General features: G+C 32.7%; 2 protein-coding genes and 1 long non-coding RNA gene across 4 annotated transcripts; 1 reads left to right on the top strand and 2 right to left on the bottom strand.

The window, feature by feature from the left end:
* Window positions 1-3,709: 3,709 nt before the first annotated feature.
* Window positions 3,710-4,337, bottom strand: LOC109860883. The gene is made up of 3 exons (XR_002250897.1): window positions 4,255-4,337; window positions 4,022-4,098; window positions 3,710-3,851 (listed from the first exon to the last, which is right to left on the bottom strand). It is a non-coding gene; the product is annotated as an uncharacterized LOC109860883 (long non-coding RNA).
* A 1,468-nt stretch (window positions 4,338-5,805) lies between these two features.
* LOC109861056 (nucleolar protein 16) lies at window positions 5,806-7,052 on the top strand. Its single transcript, XM_020440543.1, has 3 exons — window positions 5,806-6,144; window positions 6,407-6,731; window positions 6,812-7,052. The coding sequence occupies exons 1-3, from the start codon at window positions 6,038-6,040 to the stop codon at window positions 6,956-6,958; spliced, it is 579 nt and encodes a 192-aa protein (XP_020296132.1). The 5' UTR covers window positions 5,806-6,037; the 3' UTR covers window positions 6,959-7,052.
* A 438-nt stretch (window positions 7,053-7,490) lies between these two features.
* LOC109861043 (fumarylacetoacetate hydrolase domain-containing protein 2A) lies at window positions 7,491-13,514 on the bottom strand. Of its 2 annotated transcripts, XM_020440529.1 has the most exons (7): window positions 13,172-13,514; window positions 12,055-12,216; window positions 11,367-11,402; window positions 8,867-9,083; window positions 8,131-8,465; window positions 7,958-8,045; window positions 7,491-7,845 (listed from the first exon to the last, which is right to left on the bottom strand). In XM_020440529.1, exons 1-7 carry the CDS (start codon window positions 13,327-13,329, stop codon window positions 7,783-7,785), a joined length of 1,059 nt encoding a protein of 352 aa, XP_020296118.1. In that variant the 5' UTR covers window positions 13,330-13,514; the 3' UTR covers window positions 7,491-7,782. The 2 variants fall into 2 exon arrangements, with proteins under 2 accessions (XP_020296118.1, XP_020296124.1); XM_020440535.1 differs by lacking the exon at window positions 11,367-11,402 and having other exon boundaries at window positions 13,172-13,507.
* Between the last annotated feature and the right edge of the window lie 316 nt (window positions 13,515-13,830).

The following is a 13,830-nucleotide window of genomic DNA, read 5'->3' as shown; positions in this document are numbered from 1 at the left end:
TGTATTGATCCGAGTTTCGTTTTACAAAGATTTTCAGTATGTTGACTGACAACATACAAGTGCACATGAAGATCGTGACTTATTTTCAACATTCTTGCTTTTGACACTTGACAACTGATTCGTCGCACGAATAATATTTTAAGTAAAACGCCATTATATCTCTTTTCTGTCAGCGTTTTCTGAGTAATTTTTCGCAAGTAGATTATAAACTGATGCGGATTTTTTTCTTTACATAATTCAAACAAAACAAAAATTTGTAACATATATTTTCATTGCACTTGAGCAGTGATCTTTACTGCCATGTGATTGTAACGCTTCAGAATATTTACATCATAAATATATTAAAAAAGGCAAAAATAAGGCCATTATAAAAAAAAATAAAATGTAAGTGACAAAATACCTGACGAAAAATGATCAAACGAGAAAAAATCGGGAGATATTTGTGGATCGTTTACGTGTATTCGAATGAGAGCGGCCACAGCCGCATTTTTGAGCGCTATCATGCACAGTGGTGCACAACGGAACTACGGAGCTATGTTCACGAATCTTTCCAGTCGGTTACACACTCTATCTGCCGTTATGATATTTAGAGATGTATAAATGTGGTATTTATACCTACACAGTACACTGTTTTCTGATTCGATATTTCAAGAATTGCAATGCATATACGTATCGCGCTTCGATGCGCTCGATACATTCCCAGAATGTTGCTCTATGTATTTTCCGCGTATTACTATTATTGCATATCAGAAACTAAAAAGAGGAACGTAAAAAGAGACAATGGAAAAACTAACAACTTTGTATATGCAACATGTTTTATTATCGAAATCTACGATTTTCAATGAGTAATAATAAGATTTTATCAAGCAGCATCACAGAATTCAATGATGACAACCGTATAACAAAATACGGAGCAGATAAAGTGTATCCATCAGGTATCATCTCTTTAGATCATTATTTGCTGCCATTACTATACTTGTTAACAATTTATTAAAATTTGTTATATATTTATAAAACAGCCAAACATATTCAGTTTTTTTTTTTTTATATTCAATCTCTTTTTACTTTCAACCCACATGGAACAAAAACTCCATTAGACATTCATTAGATATTTCATGAAGCTATTGACGTCCAATGGACGTCTAATGGAGTTTTTGTTCTGTGTGGGAATCCTCTTATAAGATTTTTTACTTGTTAAATAACACGATACATATAAATTATACATTTTATGAATTACAATCATTTTTTCATTTGCCTATCATTTTTACAATCTAAGTTCTTATATCTATAAGAGACATTACAATATCAGAATAAAATCAGTTTCTTCTAAAACTTATACAATTAAAAAAAAAAGACGTTACGTCTAAAAGTTTACAATTAGTTTTTTTTCAATTGCCTAATATTGTTACAATCTGAACTTATAAATTAACTTAACGTAATTAAGATGAAGGCAGCATATCACTCGCTTTTATTTTAATTTTACAACATAAAATGTCTTTTTTTTTTAAAGAAAATAGCACCTAAGTATTTCTATATATCCCCAACGCCAGCAATTTTTATTCCTGTATATTTTCTACATATTCTTATTTGTTCCTACCAATCCCTACATGTTCCTAACTTTTCCTGTTTATCGCGCAGTATCTCTTTTTATGTATAGAAATTGTTTTAAGTATACCCATTTCAAAAAACTTTTTTTCTCTTTTTAGTATCTTTTTTATTCTATCTTACATGTTTATTCCTAATACGCAATTATATATTTACGCAAATACACGTTTATATTTTTACATTTATATTAGTTTATAGTTTTTAAGCCCGAAGGAATATAAATTTATAATTTATTTTGAAGTAGATTTTATATCAAATATGCCAGAAAATATATAAGAGATGTTAAAGACGAATTCAATAAATTCAAGAGAGAATTCTTCGAAGAATTTGCAAAATTCAAAGAATTCAAAGAATAATAAAAAAGTGTAACAGTTAAGAATAAGTCTAAAAAGTTGAGAGATATAAAACTTCAAATAACAATATATATTCAATAATATACAAAAAGTGAATAAATAAGCAAATCTAACATTAATAAACACATCAGCTATAAAAATAAAAATTTATACACATACCATCACCACATTCATATAAAAATAGCAAATAAAGAAAATCATTCTACGATATATGATTGTCTTTATATATTAGCGCCATTAGAAATCAGTGCGATTAACATAGGCGGATACTACGCATGCAATAACAAATTGTTCCTTTCAATTGTATTGATTATAAATACATATATTTTTGTATAGATTACGTATATAAAAATGTCTTTTTATATATATTTTCTATTACTAAAAAGAATAAAATTTGAAAATCTTTTTTGTAAAAAAGGAAGTGTAATTGTAAGCGTACAATGTATGATAAAGATAAAAGAACTTTTAATTAAAAGGAACAATTGATAACAGTTAATTTTGTAACTCATATTTATGCGGTCCCTTCGTCGTCCATCGATGTATCTTCCTCTCCAATCGGTCTCTCTCGGAAGTGGCCCAGCAGATTTTGCGTTGTCGTCTCCCATGTAGTTATAGCACTGTTTATCACTCGCGACACGAAGTATAAACACACGCGAAACTTAAATTTTATTACAGTTCAAAGTCTATATTTTTCTAAAGTCCGCACTTCAGTTACTATTAAATCTCTTAAAACTCGAATAAGTGAAAAACGAAAAATGAATCACAATAAAAGAAATTTGCGAAATTAAATACCGCGTATTTGTTTAAATTAATATAAATTGTCAAAACTCGTATAATATACAAAGATTCGAAATATAAAAATTATTTTTTATGACGAAACGAGTATTTCTGTTTATTTCGATGTAATTGTTTGCGTAATACACAAAGCTCGATTTTTCTTGCAGTTTCTCACTCCGAAGACTTTCTCACAGTTCAGTTTTGCGAGAACTATTGCGCCTTATGTTCAAGCGAAGCATGATAACTATACTATTGAGAGTCGTATAATACTAACGTGATTCTACAATATGTGTGCAACTTTAAAATATCGCGAATTTCAATCGTAAAACTTAATAATCTCAAACAAAAAACTTCGATCGTAAAGCACACGTAGTCGATAGAAATCTCGTAAAAAAACTAATCAGATTTTAATGAAAAAAAAACGGATTATTTTCAAAGATATTCTTTCTTGATACATTATACACTTATAGATATAATTAATTGTTTGCGATATATATGAACGTAATAAACTGAAACTTCGCGAAAATCGGAAAAGAAAAAATAGAAAGAATTGTAAAAATAAGTGAAAAAGTATAATAAACAAAGTAACAATCTAATATTTTCCGCGGAAAAATCGCGATTCTATTCTAAGGCTTCGCAATTTGTGGCGCAATTCAGACGTCAATTTTGATGCAGACAAAACGAACTAAACTTCCGTTTTGATAAAATGTAAAACTTTACCACTACAAAATGTAAAACATTGAGAACTTTATAAAAATACCAAATAATATATGTCTTATTATAAATTTATAGTATAATGGTACGTATGTCTAGCAGATTTTATAAAAAGAAAATAAAATGTTTTTTTTATTACTTTCTTTCGATTTTCATGCAAGGTGTAAGAATACTTGTAATATCTTACTTGTGTGTAATATTATTTATAATATTTTAATGTGAATTTAACACTATTGCCAATGTATCAATATCTTTTAAATTACGGAATATTAAAGGTATGTGCTCAATGTTTCAAAATTTATAAAAACAATAATCTACACGCGATTCGCACTGATTTCGAACCATCACCACAACCCTAAAGTTTACTCACCGAGCGTTGGTTACCTTCTGCTACACACCACTCTGTAACAAACATGGTATTTTCTCATTATTGGATGTAAGATAATTTTGTAACGTTTAAATATCTAATCATGTGGCTTTTTAACAGATAAGCAAGAAATTTTGAAATTTTCTAAGAAAATATATTTAACAGTTATCCTTTACGTATAAATGACTATATAAAAACAACATACCTTTGTGCCAGCATCCTATTGCCCGAACCGGCTCCTCCTGTGCCGCAAACTCCTCTACGTAAACAATCCGTTTGCACCTGAAACAACGAATAATAAGAGAAAATTAATAGAGTTAATTTTAAGTGAGATTATTAAATCTTTAAATAAAAAGAGTTGAATATGAATATATGAATTCAAGTTTTACAACTAAAATGTGTTGTATTCTGTTTTTTATTTGCAAATTCGATACTGACCTTTATACCGTTTTGAGGTGATCCGAACCGGCTCCTCCGGTGCTGTCGATTTCTTCTTTTTGTGTGAAGAATTTGTACGCACCTAGAATAACAAAAAGCAAGAAAAACTTAATAGAGTTAATTATGAGAAAAATTATTGAATTTTTAAATAAGATTTAGTTCAAGTTTTAAAACAAAAATGTTATGTTTCGTTTTGTACTTGTGCAACACTGACCTTTATACTTATACTTTCAGTTGACTTGAATCAGCTTCTCAGATGCCGCAAAGTATTCTCAATAAAAAATTACTGTTTGCCTGAAAAATACGACGAAGTAGAACAAAATTAGCAGGCAGTTGTACGAGAATATTAAATTGTTTTATAATTTTATTAAAGAATAATGTAGCATGATACATACTTTGTAACTAATATGTTATGAGCTCCAAATATTCTCTTCTAAACTCGTGAATGTCTACCAGGCCTGTAAAAAATCGTCTCTTAAAATAATCAACATTCACTAAAATTTCTAAAAAAAATAGATGATTTATTTTTAATAATTTTGCGTTAATTTAATCTCTCGCGCAAACACAGTAAACAAAGTATTAGTTTAATAATAATGTTTTTGTAAAAAACGAAAGAGAGAATTTTTACGTGACTCTATTTACACAATCTTTTATATATATGGCTCTTATTTTAATCTAAACCAATCACAATCGATCGCTACTTTGCCGCTCAGTGAGCGGTTGTGCTTTTGAATGCACTATTGTGTCTTCAATAGTAGCACTATTGCCGTGAAAGTGCTGCGTAAACAGGCGAAGGAAAGAGAACGATTGTACATACGCGCCGCGTTCTCACTACTCCCACTACTTAGTCCTTTGTCCCACTTGTTTACTTCTCACTGCTCAAACTAGAAAAAAATGTAAACTTTTAACGTTCCAAAATTTACAATAACAAAATTTTTGAACTCAAAAATGTAGAATCTCGTAAAACAAGATATCGATACGATTTACTTGCCTATCAGAACCAACGTTTGCGCGATATTAATTACGTATTATAGTAAACGTATGACACATTTTGCAACAAACATATACTACTGATATTTGCTCGAGAGACGCTAATCATCGCGAGAAATAACGTGACATTCGAACTTACCTTTGCTCTGTGTTGCGCGTCGGCAAATGATCGCCAAACTGTATCAAAACACGCGTGATACTAATTACATGTTACTGCAAACGTCCGACACTTTGCGACAGATATTTATTATTAATGTTCTTACGCGAGACGATACTGATCGCGAGATTTACGAGAAAAAAACGAAACAATTCAAATATACCTCTTCTCTGCGTTGCGCGTTGGCAGCAAATGGGTGCCAAAGTGTATCGAAGCGCGCGATATTGCGATTCTCGAAATATCGAATCGAAGCAACGCTTCGATACTCTCGTTGCTGCGGGCTCGATCTTTCATCACTGCGTACAGGACGGGAACATAAAACCAGAGAGAAGAATGGTTACGTTCAGAAAACTCAACGATTGAGAGATCATCACTTATGATAGGACTATTCTTCAAAATCTACAGCGATTCCAAAAGTATGATCCAATCAGAAGTGATTATCTCTCAACCGTTGTGCTTCGTATACGAAAGTTTTCCAAGAATTAAGGCCCTGTATGTATGTACCCCGAAATTTATCTTCGGTCACAAACTTGTTGAGAGTTCTCTATCTTGTTACAATCGCGTGTTCATAGTTCAAATATCGCGTGCTGGAGCTGTGGTTGTTAGTGGAAATTTGTGTATAAATAAATTAGAAATATGAAAATTAAGCGAGTCAGAAAAATAAAACGTAAAAAGAGATACAACGCGAATGTGAATCGAAAAAGACTGCGAAATAAGTTACACAAATTACCGATTATACCGTGGTAAGTTTTCTAAATTTTAGACTATCTTGAAATCTATTATGATTGCTGGAAAAGCCAAGATACAGGCTACAGTGAGCGTTAAAGACGGAGTAAAAGAAAAAATTTAGATCTAATCCAATCTAAAAAACACAAAAAAGATTCGTTCCGAAAATTTTTAGCGCTAACAGCAACAATAAACGAAGAACAGTACACAAGAAAAATAAATACAAGAAAGAGATATAATTGGTTTTAGAATAAATTTTATATTATTTTATGTTATTAGTGACGAAGTAAAAAAGGCATGGGAGCGTAAAAAGTCTTTACGTGCCAATTTAAACGAAATGGGTTTGGCATATGATGCAAATGAAGCACTGAAAATTCCTAATTCAAAGCAAGAAATGTTGAAGAAAGCTAAAAAATTAACTGTGGAAAATGAATGTTTGCCGGATCACGAAGATGAAGTTACAGATGTGTGTCCATCAAAAAAGTATGTAGTGGAACAGCTTGAGGCTGATGCAAAAGCACCTAGAGAACATCGTCTAAATATACCAAAACCACAAGCAGAGTTTCTTACATATTTAATAAAGAAATATGGTGAAGATTATAAGGTAAAAACTTTTCTTGGAATAAAAGTGTTATTATTTCGACAAAATAAAGTATATATATATATATAATTCTTTGTTCATAGGCAATGTCAAGAGATAAGAAAAATTATTATCAGTTAACTTGGAAACAAATAAGAGCAAAAATAAAACTGTTTAAAGGTATTCCGCAACAGTACAACAAATATCTTCAGAATACTAACATACAAGAATTAGAGAGTAAAGTTGTCTAATTAGGTATGTTTGTAAACATTTTTATATTTAAAATTTACCATTATATGGCATAATAGTAAACAAACTTAAATATACGTATGGTGTTATGTTTTACTTTACTTTTTTACATTTTTTCAACTTTGATATGAGTCCCACATAGAATTGGTTTCAAAACTTTATATCAAGTAAAGCCTCGCAAAATGATATAACTTAATGTTTCATTCTTTAAAGTTTTATAAAAAAATAAGTATATGTATATACAGTATAATTGAAAAATAGTTAAAAAATCACAGGTATAATAATAACATATTTAAATAATAGGACGAGAAATGTGCATATTTATGTCAGCAACGGATACATTATTTTTATTATGTATAAAAAAATATGGATTTAAGGTGCTCTTGAGAAACTAAGATTTTATTTTTAAATTGAGGTTTTTCAATATTATTCTTGAAACATTTTATGAAAAATAAAAATATTTGTCAATATAGTATTTAAAAAAACAAACCAACAGTTTGCTATTATAGGATTACACGAAATAAAGACACTTGATATAAACAGTCTTGCTTTAATTATACAAGTACGTAAAATACGTAGAAAAGTAGCATAGCTGTGTTATTAATGTGGCTAGGCGCATCTTGTGCCCTGAGTGAAGACAGGCTATTTTTCCGGCTTAAACATTCGCAATCACGCTAAAATCCTCGACATTGCTCGCGTATGTATCTTTTCAATCATTTTTTGGGGTAATAATGTCATCGCGGATATCGAGGCCTGAAGAAACGCAGGTCCAGTCTTGTGAAGATCGTGAAACTTCAACAACTCTCTCAAAAGTGTGTTTCTTAGATCAGATTACTTTATTTCTCAGACGTCCTAAGCTTTCGATCTCGGTTTCGAGCACGTCTCCACGCTAAAATATGCAGCAAAGTTAATACGTGGTGTGATGTGTATAATATAATTCAAAAGTATATTTGTCTAGTTTTTCAATTGTTACTTGTGATGCTTATACACGATAACTTTACCTGTAGAAATTCTGGTGGTTTACGTGTGAATCCTACACCGGCGGGTGTACCGGTAAGAATTACGTCACCTGGCAATAATGTGAAAAATCTAAAAGTTCAATTAATATTGTCAATACCTATATGTTTACTTGTGTGATCGTTTGACGCATTATAGAAAAAGATATGCGACTAACTGTGAAAGATATGCGACTATCTCGTGAGGTTTGAAGATAAGTTCGCTGGTGTTGCCGTCCTGCTTCAAATTACCGTTCACCCATGTTTTGACGGACAGATTGTTGATGTCGCATATCGACTCTTTGGTGACAACAGCTGGGCCCAGAGGACAGAACGTGTCCATCCCTTTGCCGAGCAAGAACTGGCCACCGTTCCTCTTCGACTTCTGCCAATCGCGCGCTGTTATGTCTTGCGCCACCGTGTAACCGAAGATACAGTCCTCAACGTTGTCATTGCTTACGCTTTTGCATTTCTTACCGATTACTATTGCCAACTCGGCTTCCCAGTCGACTTTCTAGAATCCAAAGATAAATCACACTTTAATAATTATTGAATTTATGAAACAAAAAAACAGCACAAAAAAACAAACGTGTAGTTTTCTATATACTTCGTATATAATATCGTTTGTTGTCGCGTTCTATTTTTCTGAATATTATGAGGCAAGAAAGCGAGCTAACAGTTGATAATAATGAAGGAAAATGATTAGCAATTGAAAATAATACAACACGTGAATGTAATTCTCATGTTAAAACTCGTAGTTGAAGCAACAAACCGTGCGAAAAAAACAGATGAGATCGTGACACAATATATTTGGTAAACCAAAAATATACCAGATTCCAGATTCGGCGGGAATCGAGAATTCTCAAGGACATGTCGATCGATACCCGGCAACGGTAATTAATATTTCCAACTTACGTCCGAGATCTGCGGCAGTAGAATGTTGTCACGAGGCCCGATGATGTTGCTGGGAAATTTGCTAAAGACTACCGGACTTGTTGGAATCGGTACACCTTGCTCCTCGCAGTGGCCGCTGTAGTTGAGGCCAATGCAAGCGAGCTTGTCCATGCGCGTGACCGGCGCTAAGAAGTTCACATCGGCCTCGGGTATAATGCTACGTCCCTCGGCGACTATTCTGTAAAGCATCGCATGCTAGACTTAGTCGGATCGCGAGACAGACTTTGGAATCGTCTGATCAGAGTTAATCAACTCGCACGCGAGGCAAAACCTGGTCAGTATTATCTTTTTTTCTTTTGCTAAGAGTGGGAAATCTTGTAATGCAATCTTGTTAAATGAAAAAAAAAAAAAAAAAAACATTAACGCTTGTGTAGAAAATCTATAAAAGATAAAAGAAAAGAAGAGGAGATTTTGAGTTACAAAAGTTACCTCGTGTAAAAATATTATTGCTTCGCGCGTAAGAACGTTAGTTCAGCTAATAATTGTCGTATAAATAGACGACATGCGGTTTTACATGCGCAACAATTGAGTTTCTAGACAGAGGAATGGCGACTCAAGCGTACGCACTAGTGTCAGTTAATTGCTTTTTTAATCACGCGGCTAAACTTCGCTTGATAATTCCAAATTGCTAATTGATAAACTTGATAAGTTTACGCTCTTTATGTACTTGTTATGCTGTCGTTTCTGGTTTAATTGTACCATAACACGCTCACACAGAGGTTTTACAAACAGAATTCTTCGTTTCACGTCTTCTCGGAGGTCAAATTATGCAACAAAATTGTTTCGTGTGATTTTACATTCTATTGAAACACGACATGCGATATTTATTTAATTTCAATAATTAAGTAAATAAAATAAAAACACAAAATAAAATTTATTTTTAATAATAATTAAATTATTATATAATTATTATAAAAACTAATATATAATATTAACTTCTTTAGTTTTATGTAAATTTTTACGTAACTTGTCTGTGACAAAATAATGACTTACTAGTCATTATTTTACGATATTACATGAATAATGTACAAATATATCATGTTTTCAATAGCAAGTTGTGTAATAGAAAGAAAAAAATAAGTATCTATTACGTATATATAAAAAAAACTTTTAATATCATACCTTTTTTACACAGATTACAGTAAACGACAGAAACGATGCACAAATGATTATTATCTTAACGAATTAATTATCATAACTATTATCTTAAAGAATTCATTATATCATTTTTATCGCTCGTCCTAGTTTGGTAGCTGAACGTCATCTACCGCGATTAAATTTAAGAATAAATAACAAAAAGAAAATAAATGGATTTTGTAAAATACAAAAAACTACAAAAATTTCTTTTTTGGCATATTAGAACGGATATAAAAAAATGCTGCTTCATTCACAGAGGCGTCTGTCCTAAAGAAGCTTGAAAGCCTGCCAATTGGCAGTGGCGCAAGGCGCCGTCTTGAGTTAGTATCAACAACTGCGTCTAATCGAAAGCCAGTTGTAATGATAAAATTCAATCTCGTGCGTGCAAGACGCAAAAATTCAATATGAATATGTGGAAAAATTCGTAAAATGTATGTACATTTACACTTAATTTCAACGACTTATGCGAGATAACAAAAGTGTAATCGGTAAAAAGATTGCGTTGGCAATATTTGAATGAGATCGGTAAATAAAACACCAGAAAAACATGCACTACACAAATACTACAATACATACATAATTCGTGAAACTTTATGTAATGACGTGATATGAAGCAATTTTTCCTTAACGATAGAAAAAATATAAATTTCAAGATACTTAAGTGTCATTAGTTGTCACGACTAGATCCGGTCTTTCAATTGTTATACCGAAATTGCTAAAAAAAAAAATGATGCACAGGTAATGGTCGGAAATTACACTTGACATTTCCTTTTGAAAACTATTTTGCTTTCAATTTGTTTGATAGTGAGAATTCCCGTTAACTCGTGAAAAGCTAAATTGTTGATAGTCTATATTGCTATATCTTATTTGCGCATGATAGTGATAAAACATTCGTTATTGCTTAATCGCCGTATATCGGAGCAAATATGATTTCTCGTTCGAAAACTCATTCTTATTTTAATGCTACTTCTATTCAGCAAGAGAGATCATTGACATTAATTTATTCGCGAATAGTAAAGAAACGAAAATAAACATTTTAAATGTAACAGATGAAAAAAGATAAAAATAATTAAAAACAAATAATAAAGAAGTTTATACGTGTACAAAACGTATCAATTTCTTTTTTAATGAAACTATCAGTCTGGAGAAAGGCGAATCGATTGATCTAATGAAGGTGTGGTCTCAATACGTTCAAACTTAAAAAAAAAAAGGGACTAATAACACATTACGTATGTGTGTGTAAGCGTAAGTAACTAATTGAAAAAGGGAATAAAAAGAGAGAATTACTACTTTCTCACACGGATTGAATGCTGAAAGCACCAACCTCTCTACTTCCCTCCTTAGGTCGATATCGTCTTCCCTGGTGAAATAAATGTTCACGATGAGCTTGAGTAATATGTTCTTTATTACTCCATGTATTATTCCACCCGTAATATTACACTATACTAAGATAGCTCAAAAAATCATGAAAAGCTTGTAAGATAACTGAGAGAAGTTGTAATCACGTTTATTTCAATCACGAGATATACGAATAGATAGATTTCATTGTTTTGAAAGTTTAGTTTTTCTAAAACAAACTTCTAAATAATCTTTTAATTTACAAAATTAATGTTTTAAAAAGTAAAATAAAGAATATATAATGTTATTATACTCGGAAATAAGCATAATACAAACATAATTCCATTCTTCAGCTTGATTTATATGAACATTGCGTAATCGCATGCTATTTAATTACATGTCATAAATTGATTGATTGATTGATTCGGCTTTATTTTTATAGCGCTCTGGGAAAAGTTCCCCTCAAGCGCATAATTAATAAATAAGAGACAATTGCGGAACTATCGGGCACAAAAATATTGACGCAACAATCAATAGTTTTACACACAATACACGGTCTCTCATTATCTTTCCAGCGCACATTATAATCGCATGGAGGAAGAAGGAGAGGGATCTCTATCTCTCTCTCTCTCTCTCTCAAAACTAACCGCCAGCTGTTTAAATCGCTTTTTTACCTTTTCGCCTTCTTGAGAAGGTCATCTCCGCCTTCGAGGAATTTTTTCAGCGTGTTCGGGATCCGTGAATCGACAGCCGACACGGCAATGATGTCACCACCCTGCTTCAATTGGACTCCGAGGTGTTGCGGACCTCCGGTCTTGTTTGTGAATTGAACGAATCTGCGAAAAAAATACAACCGGCGCCATTATATCGACCGGATAAGTGGCAAGAGTGATCCAGATAATAATCAAGTTTTACACGCGTGTGGCATGACTTTCTAAATACGTACACATGGAGAGATCATTTATATCATTTGCGGAGAGATGAAAGCGCAATTAAATAATATACATAGCGAAAAGTAATAAAATCACATATGGCGAAAGTTCTACATATAGATTTTTCTATATACAGATTTTTTTTATATATATATTTATTAATTTGTGAAACACCGAAAAATTTGATCTCTACGATTCATTGATTTAATATCGAAAAAATAAGAAGAAAATTCTCGGAAGAACTATCACGCATCATTCGATAGATCGAAAACCTTTCACATTTCGATAACTGTGCCCTCTAGCAGCCGAGGCCGCAATTATCTCTGTCTGTAAAAACTGTTTCGAAAATCAAACACAGCATAAAAACCAAATAATTTACATGTTTACAGAAAATAAGAGGTAGCTATTTTCGAATCCAAACGTCTCAAATTACTTCTAATCAAATCCAAGAAGATTGATATGCGTTTGATTACATTCTACTTCACGCCTATAATCTCGAGTCCACCTCCAAACACGTCTCTCATTATTTTGCATGTGAAAAAAATAAATTTAGATGTTTAGATCTAGAGTCAGCTGTTGCGTCATATTTTTTAGAAACGGACGTCAGGTATGTTTTCTCCAAAAAGAGACAAGCAGCTGGACCATAAAGTCGGGCCATGATTATAGATAAGCAACACACTTTGCATTCTAAAGACGGAATAGCGAGATTCGGAACGTCAGTCTCCGAACGTGGAAAAAAAGCTACGAAGAGACGTCGTTCGTCGCGCGAGAAGAAAAACGCTTTCAACGCTGAAAAAAAAACCAAAGCTTCTATATCTCTTACGTGAAAAAATAGAGACCGGCTTTTCCTCGCACTCACCTCATATCGAGCGTGCGACTCACAGAGAAATTCCTGCTGCCTACGAAGTTGGCGGCGACGACGGTGAGACTCGGATTGGTTTCACGTTTCCCGCACGAGTTCCTGACCGCCAGCCCGAACGCCCTGCCAAGCAATCGCAATCTCGCGCGGTATGGCATTATCGTTATCGCACCAAGGAAAAAAACCGAATAATCAGGTGATAAGAAAGAGAGCGAAGTGTATCTGTACAAGAGTAACCGAGAGACACACGACTTCTCCAACCACACTCACATGAAGGACAAATCACGACTAAGACGCACGGGGCACATTTATACAACCGTGCGGCTCTCGGGCGCCGCACGTACGTAGCGGTGCCACGTGACCCTGTGATAAAAAAAAAAAAAGTAATCCTTCTGTTAAAGCGCCTGGCGATCGATGCGATTTTCAACCGATTGCAGAAAACACTGAGAATAATTTTTGCGCGCGAAATGAAACAACTTATCGTAAAATGTGGAATATAAATCAAGAGCGTGTTAATCTTATCTTGCAACGATATCGATTAAATGTTAAATATTCCAGGTGTGGAGATGCGAATATGTCACATGCGTATCGTTACACATGTCAACAAACTTCCAAATATTTATAATAACTTATATAACTTACATTAATATAAGCAATTC

Source organism: Pseudomyrmex gracilis, unplaced genomic scaffold (assembly GCF_002006095.1).
Source record: "Pseudomyrmex gracilis isolate BER0280 unplaced genomic scaffold, ASM200609v1 scaffold_8, whole genome shotgun sequence".
In the NCBI taxonomy this organism is placed as follows: domain Eukaryota; kingdom Metazoa; phylum Arthropoda; class Insecta; order Hymenoptera; family Formicidae; genus Pseudomyrmex; species Pseudomyrmex gracilis.
This window is presented reverse-complemented; position numbering and strand designations above follow the sequence as displayed.

Bases quoted from the DNA above. Each gene is read 5' to 3' on its own strand.
- LOC109861056 (XM_020440543.1), top strand. From the start codon at position 6,038: ATGAAAATTAAGCGAGTCAGAAAAATAAAACGTAAAAAGAGATACAAC. The intron at 6,145-6,406 runs GTAAGTTTTCTA...TTATGTTATTAG, and splicing joins AAATTACCGATTATACCGTG to TGACGAAGTAAAAAAGGCAT. The intron at 6,732-6,811 runs GTAAAAACTTTT...CTTTGTTCATAG, and splicing joins AATATGGTGAAGATTATAAG to GCAATGTCAAGAGATAAGAA.
- LOC109861043 (XM_020440529.1), bottom strand. From the start codon at position 13,329: ATGCCATACCGCGCGAGATTGCGATTGCTTGGCAGGGCGTTCGGGCTG. The intron at 11,403-12,054 runs GTAAAAAAGCGA...TTATTTCACCAG, and splicing joins CTTCTCAAGAAGGCGAAAAG to GGAAGACGATATCGACCTAA. The intron at 8,046-8,130 runs GTTAGTCGCATA...TTGAACTTTTAG, and splicing joins ATAGTCGCATATCTTTCACA to ATTTTTCACATTATTGCCAG.